Source organism: Phytophthora cinnamomi (assembly GCF_018691715.1).
Source record: "Phytophthora cinnamomi strain GKB4 chromosome Unknown Contig104, whole genome shotgun sequence".
NCBI classification, from domain to species: Eukaryota; Oomycota; class Peronosporomycetes; order Peronosporales; family Peronosporaceae; genus Phytophthora; species Phytophthora cinnamomi.
In genome coordinates this window covers 177,589-194,820 of record NW_027151037.1, presented here as the reverse complement: position 1 = coordinate 194,820, position 17,232 = coordinate 177,589, and the positions used below count along the sequence as shown (strand labels likewise).

The 17,232-nt window shown below is 49.4% G+C and overlaps 2 protein-coding genes across 2 annotated transcripts; both read left to right on the top strand.

Annotated features, from left to right (window-relative positions):
• Positions 1-9,517: 9,517 nt before the first annotated feature.
• Positions 9,518-13,375, top strand: IUM83_05909 (uncharacterized protein; the record flags this gene model as incomplete). Its single annotated transcript, XM_067930072.1, has 3 exons — positions 9,518-10,012; positions 10,069-10,258; positions 13,308-13,375. The coding sequence occupies 3 exons, from the start codon at positions 9,518-9,520 to the stop codon at positions 13,373-13,375; spliced, it is 753 nt and encodes a 250-aa protein (XP_067782632.1).
• A 232-nt stretch (positions 13,376-13,607) lies between these two features.
• On the top strand, positions 13,608-13,868 carry IUM83_05908 (Cleavage induced protein; the record flags this gene model as incomplete). The annotated part of the gene is made up of 1 exon (XM_067930071.1): positions 13,608-13,868. The coding sequence occupies one exon, from the start codon at positions 13,608-13,610 to the stop codon at positions 13,866-13,868; it is 261 nt and encodes an 86-aa protein (XP_067782740.1).
• Positions 13,869-17,232: the final 3,364 nt, after the last annotated feature.

Here is a 17,232-nt window from a genome sequence, read left to right as displayed (position 1 = left end):
GATGTGTCCATGATCGTTTGCAATCCGATGGGCTACGTAGTGCGGCTTGCCCGTGTGCACCTTGGCGACTGAGGGTCGAACCAGCTCGGCCCGAAATTAATGCCTAAAATATAATATGTATATGAAAGTCAGCCTATAACTCATATACAAAAAATGTATCAAATCACGTTTCCTGAACAGCCACGTTTTTATGTCTTCCTGGACCGTACGTCTCGTTGGAGCATGGTCTTCTTGGCGTTTATGGTAGCTTGCGCCATCCATGTGTATAATACATTTTCCGTACTGCTTTAAAGTCACACACAACTTCGTGGATCACTTCTCTAATAGGTTGGAATCAAAGTTGCCGTGGTAATCTTCTTCGTCCCCCGTGCCACTCTTTTTTGCTGAGCTCCAATGCACAAGAGAGCCGGGTACAAACTCTCCCTGTATAATGCTGCCGTGGCGTGTCACGATGCCAGCACCAACTATACATATTCTGGCACCTCGACCGCTTTTTGCGATCCATATCTTATCTTCAGTCAACCACGTCTGACCGGTGACGTGGTTGACAGTGCGATAGCTTTCATCGAGGAAGACCTCGGGTCGGATAGGGTGGTTACGGGCGTCTCGGCTAACCAAGCGTCTTTGTAAATACGTGGTTCAGAATGCCACATTGCCAAATCTCGCTTACAACAAGAGAAGAAGTGCTTGCCGACAAAGAGCAGTCGGCAAACATTATTGGCTGTCAACACTGCTAGTAGAACTAGGTAGCTCGGTAGCTCAGTTTAGAATCCGTTTCGAGAAAAGCCTAAGACAAGTCTTTACTACCATGGCACTTTCTGCGCTGGCCGTTAGTGACTATCTGCTGGCTCTCCCCGAAGATGTCAAACAGGCTGTCGGTAGTGTTTTCGAAGGCGTCGTAGTGTCCATCACCGGCTCCTCGGTTCGCGTGAAGTCTGTGACAACCGCCATTCCTGGTACCTACACGATCACCAAGGCGCTGGCAGGGGCTTACTGGGTGCTCAATCGCGGATGCGGAAGGCGAACAGTCCGGCGTATAGGTGCGCATGGCGGTGTGCGTGCGAGCCGGAGGCTTCCGATATTATGGTCAAGTTATCTGAGTCGAAGGAGGGCGTCTGTGCGTCTCCACCTATCTCGGCGAGAAGGAGTGTGTAACACAGCAAGTTGCGGGCGAGGTGTACCCCGTCATAGCCATGACCATGGGATCTCGGCGCTGGTCCGTCTGAAAATTGACCTTTGAAGACTTGGATCCTGCGCGTGACCGGTGGCTGGACGCCATCTTGGAGGTCGACGTGGAAAAGCCACTCTCAAGTAGCGGGCTGGCGGCGATCGTACCTGACGTCAAGGACCGAATGAATTTGTACGTGGAATGGTTGACGCCAGACTCCGGCGTTCCCTACACTACGTCTCTAGATCACGGCCGCAACTATGTGTGCTATGTGGACGACAAGCGCGATATTCCAGTGGCTACGCGCTGTCTACTTTGCAAATCTTTCTGCGACGAACCGAGTACCCCGTCCCCGGACGGACCTGTGTCTGAGGGGGCAAATAGTTTTTTCGAGATGTCGGAAGAAGACGACTAGACCAACCCGAATGGTGACCTCGTCGCTCTCCCCACCGCTGACGTACCGACGGAAGCGCGTAGTGAAACCCACCAGGCCACAGCGTCTCAGAGACTCGCACCGCATCCGATGCAACCGGAACCCTGGCGGCACGGTAGTGAGTCTGTAGGGTGTAACACGGGTAACACCACCGGCCTCTCACTGACGCACATCGATCTCGAAGTGATTGAGCTGCCCAAAAAGCATCAGTCGGAACCCCGCGCCTCGTAACTCGTCAAAGCGTCGTCCACTGTTGCGCGCAAACGCCTCGCGAGTCCGAGCCGAGCCACACGTCGAAGAAGGTTCGGCGCGGCTTTTCGCGGACGACAGAACATGAACACATTCACCTAGCCGTCACCAGTTCCCAGCACAAATGTAATTCCAGTGGTGTCTATGTTGACTACGTGTTGTCGGTTGCCCCATTTGTAGTTCATCTGGTAGTGGCAGCAAGAGCATATGATCTCCGGTTCGGCAAACACGGGCTCTCCATCATGATCTTTAAGCACATGGATTTCCTGAACGAACTGCGCCTGCTGACGCCAGGCACCGTTGTGTTGACGGACTGCTATATAGCTTCACCAAGGCCCGCGACGCCCAGCACATGGACTGATGTGAGTTCATCGACTCGCCGCTTCGTGGACAACTGCAGAGACCTATTGCGACGCCACGACATCCCGCGAAGCAGAGGCACCGGACGAGTTTGCCCATGGAAATGGAAGGTTGGGGGCAGATTCGGGACGACGAGTTACCTATCTTGGTGACGTCGATCGATGCGACCCTGGAAAGATATCGCGGCGCGGTAATCCGGGATCTTCATGATGGTACTTCATCCACGGTTGAAGCGCCTTCGTGGTTTACCACAGCCAACCCGGGAATCTACGCACTTGCTTCGTGCTGTTTTCGGGAACCGCACGAAGCAAGGGCGTGGTCATGCGGCGTACAGCCGAGGCATCACCAAGGCAACAGGCACTCCACCTGGTCCGACCAGTACGACGTCGATTTGCAATAGCGGAACGCAAGATCCCAGTAGACGTTGTAGCAGGCATTCCAGTAAGGGATGGAAAGGAGGTATGCCTCCACTACTTCTCACAACGCGGTTGTAATCGTCACGATCCGAACCACGGCACGTACAAAACCTGAGTACACTTCATACCGGCATCGAAACCGCTCAAGCTACGTCAGTATATCATGTCTCGGCTCGGTGGTGTCTGCAATTACTAAGCGACAAGTAAAGCAGTCCGGGTCGTGCCGGCTACTCACGACCCGGACCGGGGACCGATCATCACGACGTGACCTGAGTGACGTCGTTGTGGCCGCAACTGCAACCCATGAAGACGGTAGACGACTCCACGGTGACATCCCGGTCAAGTACTACAGCTCAACCATTTGCTCGTTTGTGCTAGCCCAATCTACCTGAAAACACTCTCAGGCAGTCTGATCGTGCTCGCGTTCCAAGCATGCACCGCTCAACGTCTCTGTCAGACCCAAACCCCAGTAGAGCGGCTTCATCTAGTCGCGCTTTGCATCATCTCTCAGCGTATCGAAAGTGTGTATACAATGACGTTGTTTTCGTTCCGTTCCATCTACGCGGAGGTCACTGGACTGCAAATTCGATTGGAGTTTGTAAGGGTCGATGTGGAAGATGGACAACTTAACGCAGTTGAGAAGGTTTTCAAGTGGATTCAGAGTTTGTATTCTTGATGTGTGTATTTCACGTTATGAAGAAAGTGCAATAAAGAACTAAATATCTCCCTGATCGAGTGGCAAATGAAGATTTGGATTTACGGTATGCAATTCTGCTCGAGTGTTGGAAACTGACCCAAGCAACATGTTTTTATTTGAAGCATTGGAAAATCCGTTCTGAGCTTGCGGTATTTACGGATTATGTTAGACAGTGGCTCGATGGGCGTTACTCGAGGTGGCAAATTTGTCATGTGGAGCCAGGTTTTGCTACGGACGATAGTCCGGTAGAGCAGTCTAACTGTGTGATCAAGCGCGACTACAGTGCGCGTCGAAATTATAGCCGCACTTGAAAATTTAACTTCTTGATTGAGCACTTCAGTTTTTCCTACGACAAGAACGCCCTGAGACCGTCGTAAAGTAATAGAAAACGATAGCAAAAGCAGAAACGAAAAAGCTTCGCTAGCCTTTGAGCAAGTGACAGAAAACTGGTTCTAGGTCGGGTCAAAATTATAGCTGCACGCAGGGGTCCTACATTTGCGCTGCTCTAGTAGCCTGTCTTGGAGCCCTTTAGCAGTCGGATGGTTTCTAGTTGCTTTGGAACGCTCCGAACTAACTTCTGGATGTAGACCGGGTCAATTTTAGACCACTCAATGTCGATCTGTTTGATCAAGTCGGAGGGCTTGTCAAATGGGCGGCCATTTGCGTGTACCCGGCGCGCCAGAAGTCCCCACACGTTCTCTATGATGTTGAGATCGGGGCTTTTGGCAGGCCACGGTAGTGTTCGAATGTTTTGGGCCGTGAGATAATCCTTGGTGAACCTTGATGAATGGATAGAGGCGGTGTCTTGTTGTAAAATCGGGATGAAATCGCCTAACTTCGACCGAAGTTCTTCCATAAAAGGAAGCAGACTGGTGGTCAGAGTCTCAGTGTACTTAGTAGAGTTTTGTTTTTCCTTCAAAAAGACAAGCTTGGTGTTACCGTGTCAATTGATACCAGGCCAGATCATTACACTTCCACCACCGTTCACCCTCTTCGACATCAATTTTGGCGCAGCTCGCAAGTCGTGCCAGTAGCAACGGAACCCGTCCGTGCCGTCTAAATTGAATTTCTTCTCATCCCTGAACACTACACGCCTCCAAAACACCCTTTTACCCGCGTAGCGCTCCGCAAAAGCCACTCGTGCCTTCTTGTGGTGTTGCTTGATAACTGGGGCGGGTTTTCGCTTGGTATACCTGATGTAGCGGTTGCTACGTAGCACACGTGTAGTGGGTCTAACTTGACTCAGTACTTTAGCTTACACGTCGCGCTACGTGTATGAGTAAGCGTAGGTACTGGGTAACTACTTATGTTAATTATATTTGAATACACAAATATAATTTAACTTAGATAAGACTCCAAGTAGCTAGTTTAAGGTAAAATGAGAACTGTATTGTTTGTAAATTGATCTTCCTCCTAAATCTGCTAAAAACTGTTTATCATCTATGAAAGGGGTTGGCAGCGGCTGGCAGTCAGAGCCCCGCTAATATGCATGTCCCTGATTGGTAGAAAGATGCTGCTTTCTACCAATAGGATCTTTGGGTATGTGTGGACCACTCATTGTGGTGGCCCACTTCAATGTATCCATTGGTGTGTCTTACACCAAGATGAGGAAGTATCTAAAACTTTTAACAGATAACCTATCTGTTAAATTCACAAGTGGCTTGTAGCCACTTGTACGTGTAACCCCGTTACAACACGCAACACCGTAGACTTGCTAGGATTGCATGCGAGAAGCCTCGTTATCTCGTTCGCAGATAGATTGTGCACAATAGCCAGTCGAACGACACGCCTCGCCTCCCGACCTACAATTTTTGGCCTCCTGCCCGTCCTCTTCGTCGAGAAGGCCACCTTGCCGCGCTTCAGGTAGTTCCGTATGGTCTTCTCGTGACGCCCAATCAGTTTTCCAATCTCTCTGTTGCGCTTCCCGGCTCGTAGGTGCTTGTTAATGTCGATACACTCTTGAGCTGTCAATTGCGTGCCCCGCGGCATGATGCCTGCTTCCCCCTCCACTCGAAGGGTAGTTTTGGAACCGGCTTTCAAAGGGCTATTCAGAGGTATCGTTTATTGCTGCAACAACCGCGTTATTTCCTGCTAATTTTGATTTTGAACACAGAACCCCCGAGTGCGGCTATAATTTTGACCCGACCTAGAACCAGTTTTCTGTCGATTGCTCTAAGGCTAGCGAAGCTTTTTCGTTTCTGCTTTTTGCTATCGTTTTCTATTACTTTACGACGGTCTCAGGGCGTTCTTGTCGTAGGAAAAACTGAAGTGCTCAATCAAGAAGTTAAATTTTCAAGTGCGGCTATAATTTCGACGCGCACTGTACACTCTGCGAGCCCGATTAAAAAAGATTTTGTTAATCAAAGTGCTTTCGGAGTGCTGCGTTAATAAACCCATAGCAGACGCGCATTTCGAATACGTCCAGAGTCGACGACACCACTAGTACGGCGAGCAAAGCAATTGGCAAAGGATAAACTACTTTTTGTTAGATCGTATCCTCTCGGTAGTCCGAACAGTGTCCTACCCCTCGGTTCTACATTCTTCCTAAGAAACTTACTGTGGAGTACCTTGCTGTTACGGCTCAGATGGGACCGAATTATGCGACGACGGGATTCATGTGTCAGCCTCCTGAAGGTTGGCTTGTGGATGTGTATGCGGGCTGGCTTCATGGTAGGCTAGCGTCGCATTGTGTGGACGGCATGGGAAAACGAATTCTGGCCATCACAAATATTGTACACGCCAAGGACGCAGAGAAACTGCAAGTGGACGTGACACGGGCTGGTAAACCGAGGTTAAACCTGGGGCCTCTTATGTTAGAGTATATAGTTCGAGATCCTCGTGCTTGATATTGCGCTTTAAGGATTATCATTATCTTCCCCAGACACCACCACCAACGGCTAGCTACAGTTTTGGTCTCATCGTGCATCGCGAGTATGTAATGACCCATTATAATGGACCATTACATACTTAGTCTTTAGTCTGGTACTTGTGCTTGAGCCATGTATCACCATAGTCGACCGTAATTTCTTTTCCTGTCATGATATCTTTCGTTACCTCCGCCACAACGTGGCCTTTCCGATTATGCGCCATCTCAACAAATTTTATGTTGGATTCACACCTATGGTTGATGAACCTAGCAACATTCCCCTAATGTTGCGCATCAATCTAAGCTGATTGTTGCCCTGACCCTTCAATGGCAGTTCAATAGCATGTTTATGCTGTTGAGGATTCTAGTCATACGCGTGATTTGTCAGCAAGCCTGTAGATGGCCGCCAACGTGAATGGTGTCTGTGGCACGAATCCCTGATCCTGCCGCGGACACGAACAACGCCACTTCACCAGACTCGTGAATTCCATTTGAGCAACGGCCCTGAAAGATGCAATTGGCGGTCGCACAAAATAGACTGCTACCGGCGTTGCCGCAACCATCCGCATAAAATCAACACTGTACTCATATCACTGGTCAGGCCAGTTGTCGTTCAGGACAATTCCTTTCTCCAAGTTGAGGTCAAGCGAGTGTACCACACTAAGCGGCCACGCAGCCGATGCTGCTGTCCATTGCGGTTCCACATTTTTATCATACTCACCAGCCCCTTTTATTTCATGACCAGTCAGTTCGGGTTCCCTACTCGCGTGTGCTTCGACTTTAGGAACTGCTGATTCGTCTCTTGGTGCTGTTGGGTTTCTCTCTTCTTGTTGTTGCGCTCGGAATTGCCGTATAGCTTCTCGGACATCCAGTAGGTGTAGGTACGCTTGAATGAACTGCGTCTTCATTTTGCTTGCATGATAGATGGATTTGGAATCTTTAATCGCTGCGCGTCGGGCTTGGCTCGATTTTTTTCGGGATAGTGGCGTCGTCCAAGAATCATTTTATTCTTTCATCTGTTTCTGCTTCTCTTCACGGCCACCGTACCTGCGTCCACATTTTTCCGCGGAAGATGCCATTTCTCACTTCACACTTGGCCGGCTTGGTGCTCGGCGGATCTGTCGGCTTCCTCATTACTCCCATCCGTGAGGTCAACCACGCCGCCTCTAGATGGCTCTACTCTAGACAGTGGTGGCTTCACGCCGATGCTCGCGGGTCCCTCGTCGCTGAAGTGCTCGCTACTCTCTGGGTCGATGATCTCAGCCTTGTTCATTTTTGTAAATGAAAGACTTGGGAGGAGTACCCCACAACTCTTGCGCTAACGTTACATAAGCTACAAATATTGGTATGTTGAAAGCACACTGCTAGCTCCAAAAAACGGTTGGTCGCGGTGTTTGCTAGTGCGTGTCCGCGCTTTCCCAGCTTGGCACGACGCTGTCTGCATCGAGGGACATAAAACGGAGGGGTCCTCCGTTGAGAGCTCCTTCTATAACAATACATTTACGGATGTGTTTTTCAGGGCAGGTAATTGATTCTCCACACTATCTCCTGCTCCAGAGAGATCTCCTCATTTATGCTAGTATTCAACCAATCAGATCGCTTAAAAGTACCAGCTCAGCATATGAGATCTCCTAATTCAGAGTGCAAAATAGTGCCAACCGACTCTTTTCAATTCAAGAATGGCCCCATGGGGAGCACCCCAATACAGCGCGCGCTTGGGCAACTAGCAGGAAGACCGAGGAAGTTGGGCATGGGGGAAAACCCCAAACCGTTCAAGCGTGTAGCGATCACCTATAATCACAAGCGCTCGGTGATAGAGTTCTACGACGCGATTGTATCGAAGACTAAGATACACGCTACGGTTAAGAACTTCTACCCCGAGCTCCTTCAAGTGCAATTTCCAGTCAAACAGCGACAACAACTGGCCCAAACAGCGTTAGCTGATCATGGAAAAGTGCGAAACGGGATGAGGTTCGCACTGCAACGATCGCCAACTGGGCGCGTCACCACGACCGAGTGGCTTTGATGCTTCTTGGAGGTTACGTCGGGTGGTTGATACGCTAGCGAAAGAGGATGAAGCATTCTAGACCACTAATAGTACACGCAGCCATTCATTGCTTTTGACGATACATAGATGCATCGGTAGAGGAATTAAATTGGCTAAGTAGATTACTCCAGTTTGACAAAACGTAGGTACGTAGAGAACCTACTCATACGTAGGCGAGAAAGAAACGAAATAAGGAACTAAAACGAACTTGAATAAGATTTTGAGGAAATACAGAATCGACCAAAAATGTAATCATTGATCAATCCTCAATGCCGACCACAAGGACTCCTGCACCGATAGTGTCATGTCTACTGTGCGGGGTAATCCTGGCAGCAGTCAGCATCCGGGTACACGCCGGCAGGCGGGCATGCCTGGAACGACGGTTCCTTGAGCTTCGGCGACAGCGAGTGCAGGTAGTACAGTAGGTCAAGCAAGACTACGGTCGATTGTATGCTCAGAAGAAGCGGGAAGCAATCGCACTCCTCGCATTGCCGGTTGTTGGCAAACCCCCAGCTCACCCGTTTCGTGCTCGCAGTTTGTCTGCTGCGCGCCCACTACCATTGCCGCCAAGCATCACGGCCCCATCACCAGCCTGTCGCTTACCTGCTCCCCAGGTTTCAATCCAGAGGAGTATTATTTCATCGCCATTCGCACGTCTGTTAACGCCGTCCACCCGAGGACGACAGCATTGGAGTCCTGTCGTACTCGTGCGATTGTGCATCTGACCCCAGTCGTGTGCAGAAAAAAGTTCGCTCACGCTCTGAAAAGGTGGGGCCCAAGAATCAATCACCTCCCAGTCATTCGAGGGGTCTGACAACCTCCTCCCGCACCCAATCGCCAGAGGCGCCTGTCAGCGCTGAAGCTTGGGTGAACTTCTATTTCGTTCCAGTTCAAGTTCACAGCTCTGGAGGAGATCGTCTTCGTGGGTACAGACGCCAGAGTATGCATGAGTAGGCTCGCGAATGCCGCGATAACACTTCAATCTCAGTCTTCAATTTGCGGCAATGGACTCAAGTAGCTTAACAGGTCTTCTCAGATCATCCCGCAATTCGCCATTTGGGGGCGCAAGCGACTTCCACCGGACTCGAAAAGAATGAGATTGTGTCCGAGACGTCGCCGGAGTTGTACGAGCTGGGACCTCCCTCGCCCTCGTCGTCTCCACCTCCAAAGAAAGTCAACCCCCAAGATGTGGCGGACCGCATTACCAAGAACAAGACCGTGGGCTTTTTTTTCATGAAGCAAACGCGTCGGTCTTTCTGCAGACCGGAAGCAGAGGGACCCATGTGGGACGAGTGTATTCGAGAGGCCAACCAAGCAGTGGCCGAAACATACCTGCTCGCCAACTACTACGCAGTGCGTCAGCTCGATAACGGACGACCTCTATGTGGGATAGACGATACCTTCTACCAGTTATGCCTGAGTCTGGTTACCAGCGAGCCTCGGCAAGTGAAGTATGAGAAGTACTTGTCGAAACAAGCGATCAAAGATCGACGGGCGCGATGGGAGGACGGCGGCAAAGTCGGCAAACTGAAAGACTTCCCTGAGGTCGTTCTGGGGTACACGAAGGCGGACTACCAAGAGTGGCTGATCAAGCAGAAGGTAAAGAACGCGGATCTGGAGAACGCCATCGACGAGTCTGTTCGGATGCGTAAAGGCCGTCCCCAAGCAAACTCGAAGCACTTGAATCAGGGCTGGTTCAAAGCAGCTGCAAAACAAATGATTACGAATGCCAAGAACAGCGTCGTACTCAACTTCGCGAAACGACTTCGGACGCACGTAAGAGACAAGTACCAGCAGTCACCCACCGACGTTCTTAACGAGTCTTTGCTCAGGCGGTCGAGTCAGTCCCAGTACGGGTTGCGGACCCAATCACCCTCGAGTTGCGAACGAAGATCCCACGATGGAAAGGCGGAAAGATCAGCTGGACTCCATACGACTTGTTGTCGATGTTCTACGAGTTTCTGCAGTTCATCGAGGAGTTCAACAGGAATAACGAAGGAAAGTCCGACTACATCCAGAAACGTACGTTGTCTCTTTTACCAACCAAGCGAGGGTTTGAGTCCAGCCATTGTAAGGTTGATTTATCAGGTCTTCGGTCGCTGCTGCCAGAACCTGGCACATTGCTGGGTTTCACAAAATACGTCCTTTGTATCGACTCCATACTTATGCACAAATCGGTAGGCACCATGTTTTGATGCACGCGTAGCCAATACCGAGTGGCGCTGCCTATTTCGAAATTCATTTTAGTCCAATAAAAATTCGTAATAAATTACAAGCAGGTGGTGAAGGCTCGACTCATCGACGGCAACACTTCTCCCGAGAGTGACAATATTCGGTGCCCGAACTTTTAGCATATTAATCAGAGGTCTGATCCTAGCAGCAGGGCCACGCTTCAGCGGGGCGAACGTGACCGGGTAGCGAAAACATGTTTTTTTCGGATGGATTCGAAGCGCCTGAGAAGCATAACGTTGTCCATGCGAGCACTTTCTGCTTCAAGGAGGCTGTCCTCAACTTGTTCTCTTCAATAGTTAGCATATTCGCCTTTGGCAATTAGAGCTATGCAGAGCAGGATATCCAGAAACTTCATTAATTCCACCAGCGTTACTACTTGCCGTTTCTCAGCAGCAACGTATGGATTTGTACTCGAGCCCAAATTTTTCAATAGACAAGCGGAATGTATGCGAGGAAGCTTGAAGAAACTGAGTGCCTAGTGTACGCGAGGAGCCGTAGTTCCGTCATCGTGTGCAAACAGGTTTTCCGGTTTTTTAACCATTCCGAGTGGGTCACAGCTCATTGCAGCGACGCGCTCCACCTCTCCTACATCTTCTCGAATGCTTTCTTGGCAATCATAACGAGCGTAGGCTTCGTCCACCTGTTCAAACTCGTCCCAAATATCCTCGCCTTCAGTTCCTCTTGGTACGGTCTACACAAAACATCCCAAGGCTCTGATCTTAACTCGCTCCCGCTGAGGCACTTGTACGCTTCGATTCCTTCCAAAACGTTTACGCGAGGAATACCGTGAATGTGCCATTGCATTTGGAACTGTATCAACGTCCATCGCACCTCGTACAGAGTAACCCCCATATTTTTTCCGTTTACTTACTTCATTTTTGCCATTCGGTGTCTTGATACGAGCAATTATATATGTCAAGTACGCTGATCCCACCTTTCTGTAGTCGGCTTCTGGCATCCACGTCTCATTTAAAATTGCAAAATCAAGGTGAGCGCCGATCAGGTTACTGATTGTACCAGCCCTGTCGGCACCCTCGCTCACAGTACCAGCACCATAGCTCGCAATTCCCGTAGCAGGAGGCTCTATCGCAGCTTCCAGTTCAGTATCATTGTCGACGTGCTCCTGATGTGTAGATTTTGCACGGCGTTTACTGCTCTGCCGAAACCGCACCACCATGTCCGGCTTGAGGTGGTCTTCAGGCTCCCACGTGTCTTCCGAGTCGTACCCGGCCCATTTGACGAAGAAGAGACCACCTTCCTCTCTTAAGATGCCTTCGACTTCGAATTCACCACTGCTATCCTCATTGTCGTTGTTAGCCAACTCGTCGATCTCCTCGGATTCATTTTCAGGCGATTTTCTCGGCCTGAGCGATTGCGGTGTCGAAGCGCTCTGGATGTTGTGCTTTGGCGTATTACTGAAATCGTCATCGAGTTTTCGCTTCGCTTTTCGAGGCGCCATCGTAATAAACACCGGACGTCCTCAACTGAACGTAATGGAAGAGAGTCGGGTAGGCAGGTGCAATTGCTTGAGCCCCGACAACGTATTGTCAAATATTTTACGCAAGTAATTTGACCCATGGTAAATTTAGCGCCAGGCACTGCGATAACAAATGTCCAATCAAGCAAAGTTTAGTACTCAGCGAAACACAAGGTATACCTTGCGTTGGGATAACTAACAATGATGTCATTGCTTGAACCCTGGACACCTCCGTGGCGGTAGCCGCCGTTGGCGACACCACCAGTACCCACAGCGACACCAATACCATCGCAGGCATCTATGTTTTGCTGCCAATGCCAACTCCAGCGCGCGGATTTTGTGTGGCGTATATACTCCGGAATCGGCGTCAAGCGTAATTACGCTCATAAAATTTTTGGTAATTACGATCATATGTAATACTTGCAATTGAAACTTACCAAAGCTACGTCAGAATCACACCCATTTTACCCAACAGAAAGACTTGTGGAGGAATTATCAAAACCAAGCATATATCCATATTTTGCGTTGTTATACCGAAAGGTGAAGTCATGCAAATCTAATGAATGAGATGGGGAGATGAGTGTACAACCAAGCATGTATCAACGTTTTAGATAAATGTACTGGAATGGATCCATTATAGGCGTACTGAAAACAAGTTAATAGGGTTAACGTAAGCATTGCTCAACTATTATCTTAATATGCGTTAAAAAAGTAAACGAAGGATAAGCGCTAATTGATTCTAATGAAAACCATTGCGAGCGTCGATATTTTTACCGCTGCCAACAACACTTTACACAACGGTCATAATCCCCTACACTCGCAGGATGACGCGGCAAAGCGCACACTGATCCTCCTCTTATTCAGCCAATGCATGCCTCACGTGCAGGGAAATGCGATCACTACACATGACATGGGGTCCGAAAACGGGGTCACCGGGGCAGTAGGATTCTCCATGCAAATCGGACATGGGGTCGTTCATCCACGACACCGCTATCTTCCTCGTCGCAAGTCACGTCAATTACTTCAGGTTGACGTTGGGCTCGTGACGATGACACTGGTGACGGACTTGAGAGGAGTTGTTCTCGGCGCATCGACACAGGTTCACTTGAAGAGAAGCTGCAAGACTTGACAGGACCCCATCCAATAATTCTCCTTGCTGTATCGAAGTCAACCCCGAACCACTCACTACCACTCGTCGCTGTTCCCATCTCCACGCCCGTCATGCTTGGGTCTCAAGAGGCCACGCCAAGTTCTGCGTCATCTGGGAGCGACGGCTCTGATCACGTCGGGGCTACTCATGGTAATTATCGCAGAGCTGACGAGGTGACTTCTAACCTGTAACAATTGGCTACTCGTCTTCAGAGAGTCAACTTTCTGAAAAACTGGCCGTGACGCACAAGGTTTGCCCGGAAGCGCCAGTGGTGTTCTGAGACCTACTACAAAGATATATTGAGTTGTGGATTTAGCAACACCGACGGACTGAAGCATGGCAGCACCAACGAAGGACGGCAGGGACCAGATGGCCCCTGTTTCGGCAGGCTACCGAAGTGGAGATAACCTGGTGAAACGAGACGAGTCTGAACTGGGAGCGACAGCAGGTCGCCAGATTGCACGCGTGCCGCATCTCATCTTCGCCATCGTGATCCATCGAAGGTGTCACCCATGGTGCTAGAAGCGCTCGTGGAGTGGTTGAAACTGCGGAAGCAGTACGAAAAGTACACAAAGGACCACTGCAAAGACGGCAAAGAGGATGTCGCCGCAGTGATGAAGAGCGAGAAAAGTTCTTTCTATACCAACGTATTTGAGACCCGGTGTGAAATTTGCTGGAGTGTAGAGCAGAGCCGCGTGACTGATGATTTTCTTTTGGAGAAAATTCACGAGATTACGGACAAGTTTCAGAACCAGGAGTTGCCTGATGTGTAGGAGCTGTTTCGTGAAGAACTGCGGATGAATATGACCAACACTACCGTATCATCGTAGTCATAGGCGTCACTTTAATAGCACAAAGTGCAAATCACTTGCATCGACATCTTGATTTTACTGAAGTGTGAACTACGAATTACTGTTCAACCAAAGAACGATATCTTCCTCTGTAGCTTGGGCAGCACCGTGGCGTCACCAAGGTTGTACAGGTTATGATGGCGGCCGCGTCCAGAATAACAAACAGCGCGAATTGTAGGAGCTTGTTTCACCCACTTGTTAATTTTTTTCTTCCTCCTTGCCCTCCAGTTTGCCATAAAAAATTTCAATAGTCTCGTCTAGACTATGGCCGGACTCTCTGTAACTTAGGACATCCTGTTTGTGGGAATACACCACTGATGATCGCTGCTAGGACTTGCGCTTCTTGCCTTGCCCGTTGATCCGAGGGCGCCCCATGATCCTGTCTGTTGTGTACGTGCGGTATGGCCCGTGGTTTAGCAGTGCTTGTGCTAAAAATAGATAAGGTCGGAATGACGTGTAACTCAACCATTTGCTTTGCAATCGCTGCTTCTGATTGACCACTTTAACGCTGACCCTTAGAAGTAAACGACACTTAGGACTACGGCGATACAGTAACATTTACGCGAGAGGGATTGAGTATTTTGACTTTGTGTAACTCGCTGATAAAAGCATGGCTTCACAAGTTTCTTCAAGGAGGAGCACGGCACGAAAGAAAAGCGCAAGTTCATAGTCAGCTCGCTCGCAAAAGGACTAGAAGAAAAAGGTCCAGAACGAGCTTGACTACCGAGTCCCAGAGGCTAAGAGAAATATTCGGAAATTGCATGAGCTTGTTCGCGTGAAGGCCAAGGAGCAAGTAATTGAAGAGTGAGCGTTGAAGAAGGTCAACCCTCTGCGCCACAAACACGAAAAACAAGAGCACAAATCCAGGTTCCAACCCAAGATGTGGAGTACACTGTTGGGAACTGTGTGTCTACGTATGCATTGAGGCTGCTGAAGATCTGCTCATCGCAAGATCGTCACCCAGTTGCGGACTTCTGCATATAGCCACTTTGGGCTGGTTGGTTGCGGACCAACCGCGACAGTAGTGTTTACATTTACTATAGTTCACTGCTTGCTTAATACTGCTTCTATAATTGCCTGAGTGCTGAGCTGGTACGAGTCGCTCACTTTGCAAACCGACCTTCGCTTAAGCACCTCCACAGCAACCCGTCACGGCACGGAACCCGGCGACTAACTGTTGCTTTTCAACTATGCCTACTGTGCCCTTGTTGGGGCCGCATACCTCACGCCTCACAACAAATGACACAATGAACAGTAGACCACCGAGTGTCCAAGAAAGTGAACCACGGGAAGGACAATGATCGGCGCCAACAGAAGGGTGGCCAGTCAGGACGTGTAGCCGCCAAAGGAGTGCCAAAAAGATGGTGTTTTCATTGTGGTGGAGCACACTACTTGTCTAAATGTCCCACAGTCATACCTGCTGAGCGTGATCAACTGCTCGCCGAGCAAAAAAAAACAGCGGGGGAGACTAGGAGGAGACCGCTAGGCTACTCCGGATTTGTGCGTGATTCCCTAAGCAAGGAAGGGTTGTTGTACTAAATAATGAAGTGGAGATCCCGCTTTGTATCGACAGTGGTGCAGACCGTTGCTGCCTAGATGAGGGTGGTTTTAATCGATTGAGGGAGGTGACGCCGAACATTGTATGACACAAATCAGATGAACCTTTGGAGTATACGATGGCCGACGGCACATCGAGTTTTGTGAATTGGACTGTGAAATTAAATTTGAGATTGCGAACCATTGTTGGTATTGTTCATATTGCTGACCCCGTCGAGTGTTTGACCATTCCCGATAGCTTCGACGAATGTCTACTTGGTAACGACCTGTTGCTTAATCTAGGAATCGACCTTGAGCGGCAAATCGACTTATTAGCGGTGCCACTTGCGGCCAACGAAAATGAAGATGAATTTGACGAGAATGAAGGTGAATTTAACGATGCAGATGAACCTACACTTGGAAAAGAAGTGCTGCATGAGGAAGAGGTGAGGACTGGTATTTTAGAGCTGATCAAGCTGGCAATTACGGAGGGGTTCCCTCGAGAGTTTTAGCAGGAACTTACTCGAACCGTCCTGCGTTTTGACTTGTTTCGGAATCGCTTGGGCGCAGCCCTCCTCCTAAAGTACCACCGATGCGCATTCATCTGAAACCTGGAGCTAAACCGTACAGGTGTAAGGCAAGGAAGTACCCTTCTCGAGTTTGTCGCTTCATGGAATACTTCAGCAACAAATTAGCAGAGTTAGGTTGGGTGTACGAGAACCGCGAGAATAGGTGGGCATGCCCTGTTCTACCTGTATGCAAAGGAGGCGGAAGCTTTCGCCAAACGGCAGATTGCGAGCCATGAACTCGCTTGTAAAAGTATCATTGTCCGACTTGCAGACAGACCCGGAAAGGAGACAACTTTTTCGAGTTGTTCGACTTCATCAAAATAATTGAGAAGTGCTTGGAAGAGCTTTTGCACTGTCATATACTTGTGTGGATAGGCGATCCGCTACTATTTGCGATCGATGTGCAGACTTATCTAGTCAAGTTGGAGAGGTTGTTTGAGCTCCTTGACGTTTTTGGGTTTAAGCTGAGTCTGAAGAAGTCTCGGTTGTTCAAACGTTAAGTGCGTTGGTGTGGGAAAATAGTTTAGGGTGCCGGTGTGCGCCACGATCCTGAACGAATCCGTGGACTGCGAGACCTTCCATACCCAAGCACAACAGGGGAACTGCAACAATTCTTGTGCGCAACCAATTGGATGCGAGAGAGCTTAATAGACGATATTAGAGCAACTCGACCACTCCACGACGCAATGGGTACCGACTTGGCTAGTGCTGCCAAACAAACGAACGGGTAGCTGCTGGAATAGCAATCTGTTTGAGTGCCGAGCAGCAAAAGGCATACGATGAACTGAAATTACTGTTGGCAAATAGCGTGACGCTCGCTTTTCCACGTGAAAGCGCAACTACATGTGTGATGACTGACGCTAGTGACATTGGCTGGGGTCTGATTGAGCGACTCAAGTGTTGGATCGGAAAACTAGTGAACCCGTGCATCTGCAGCAGCACCAGCTACTGACTCGTCTGAGCGGCATGCTCACGGGGTCACAGTACCATTGGAGTATAATCAATAACGAAGCATATCCTATCATATGCGTTTGCGATAATTCCAGCTACCTGCTACTACGACCTGGTGGCGTTAAGTTGTTCTGCGATCACATATATTTAATATATATATTCGCACCTGCATTGGAGGCAAAGAAACATATCCGTGGGAAATTACTCAGGTGGACAACGAAACTAGCTGA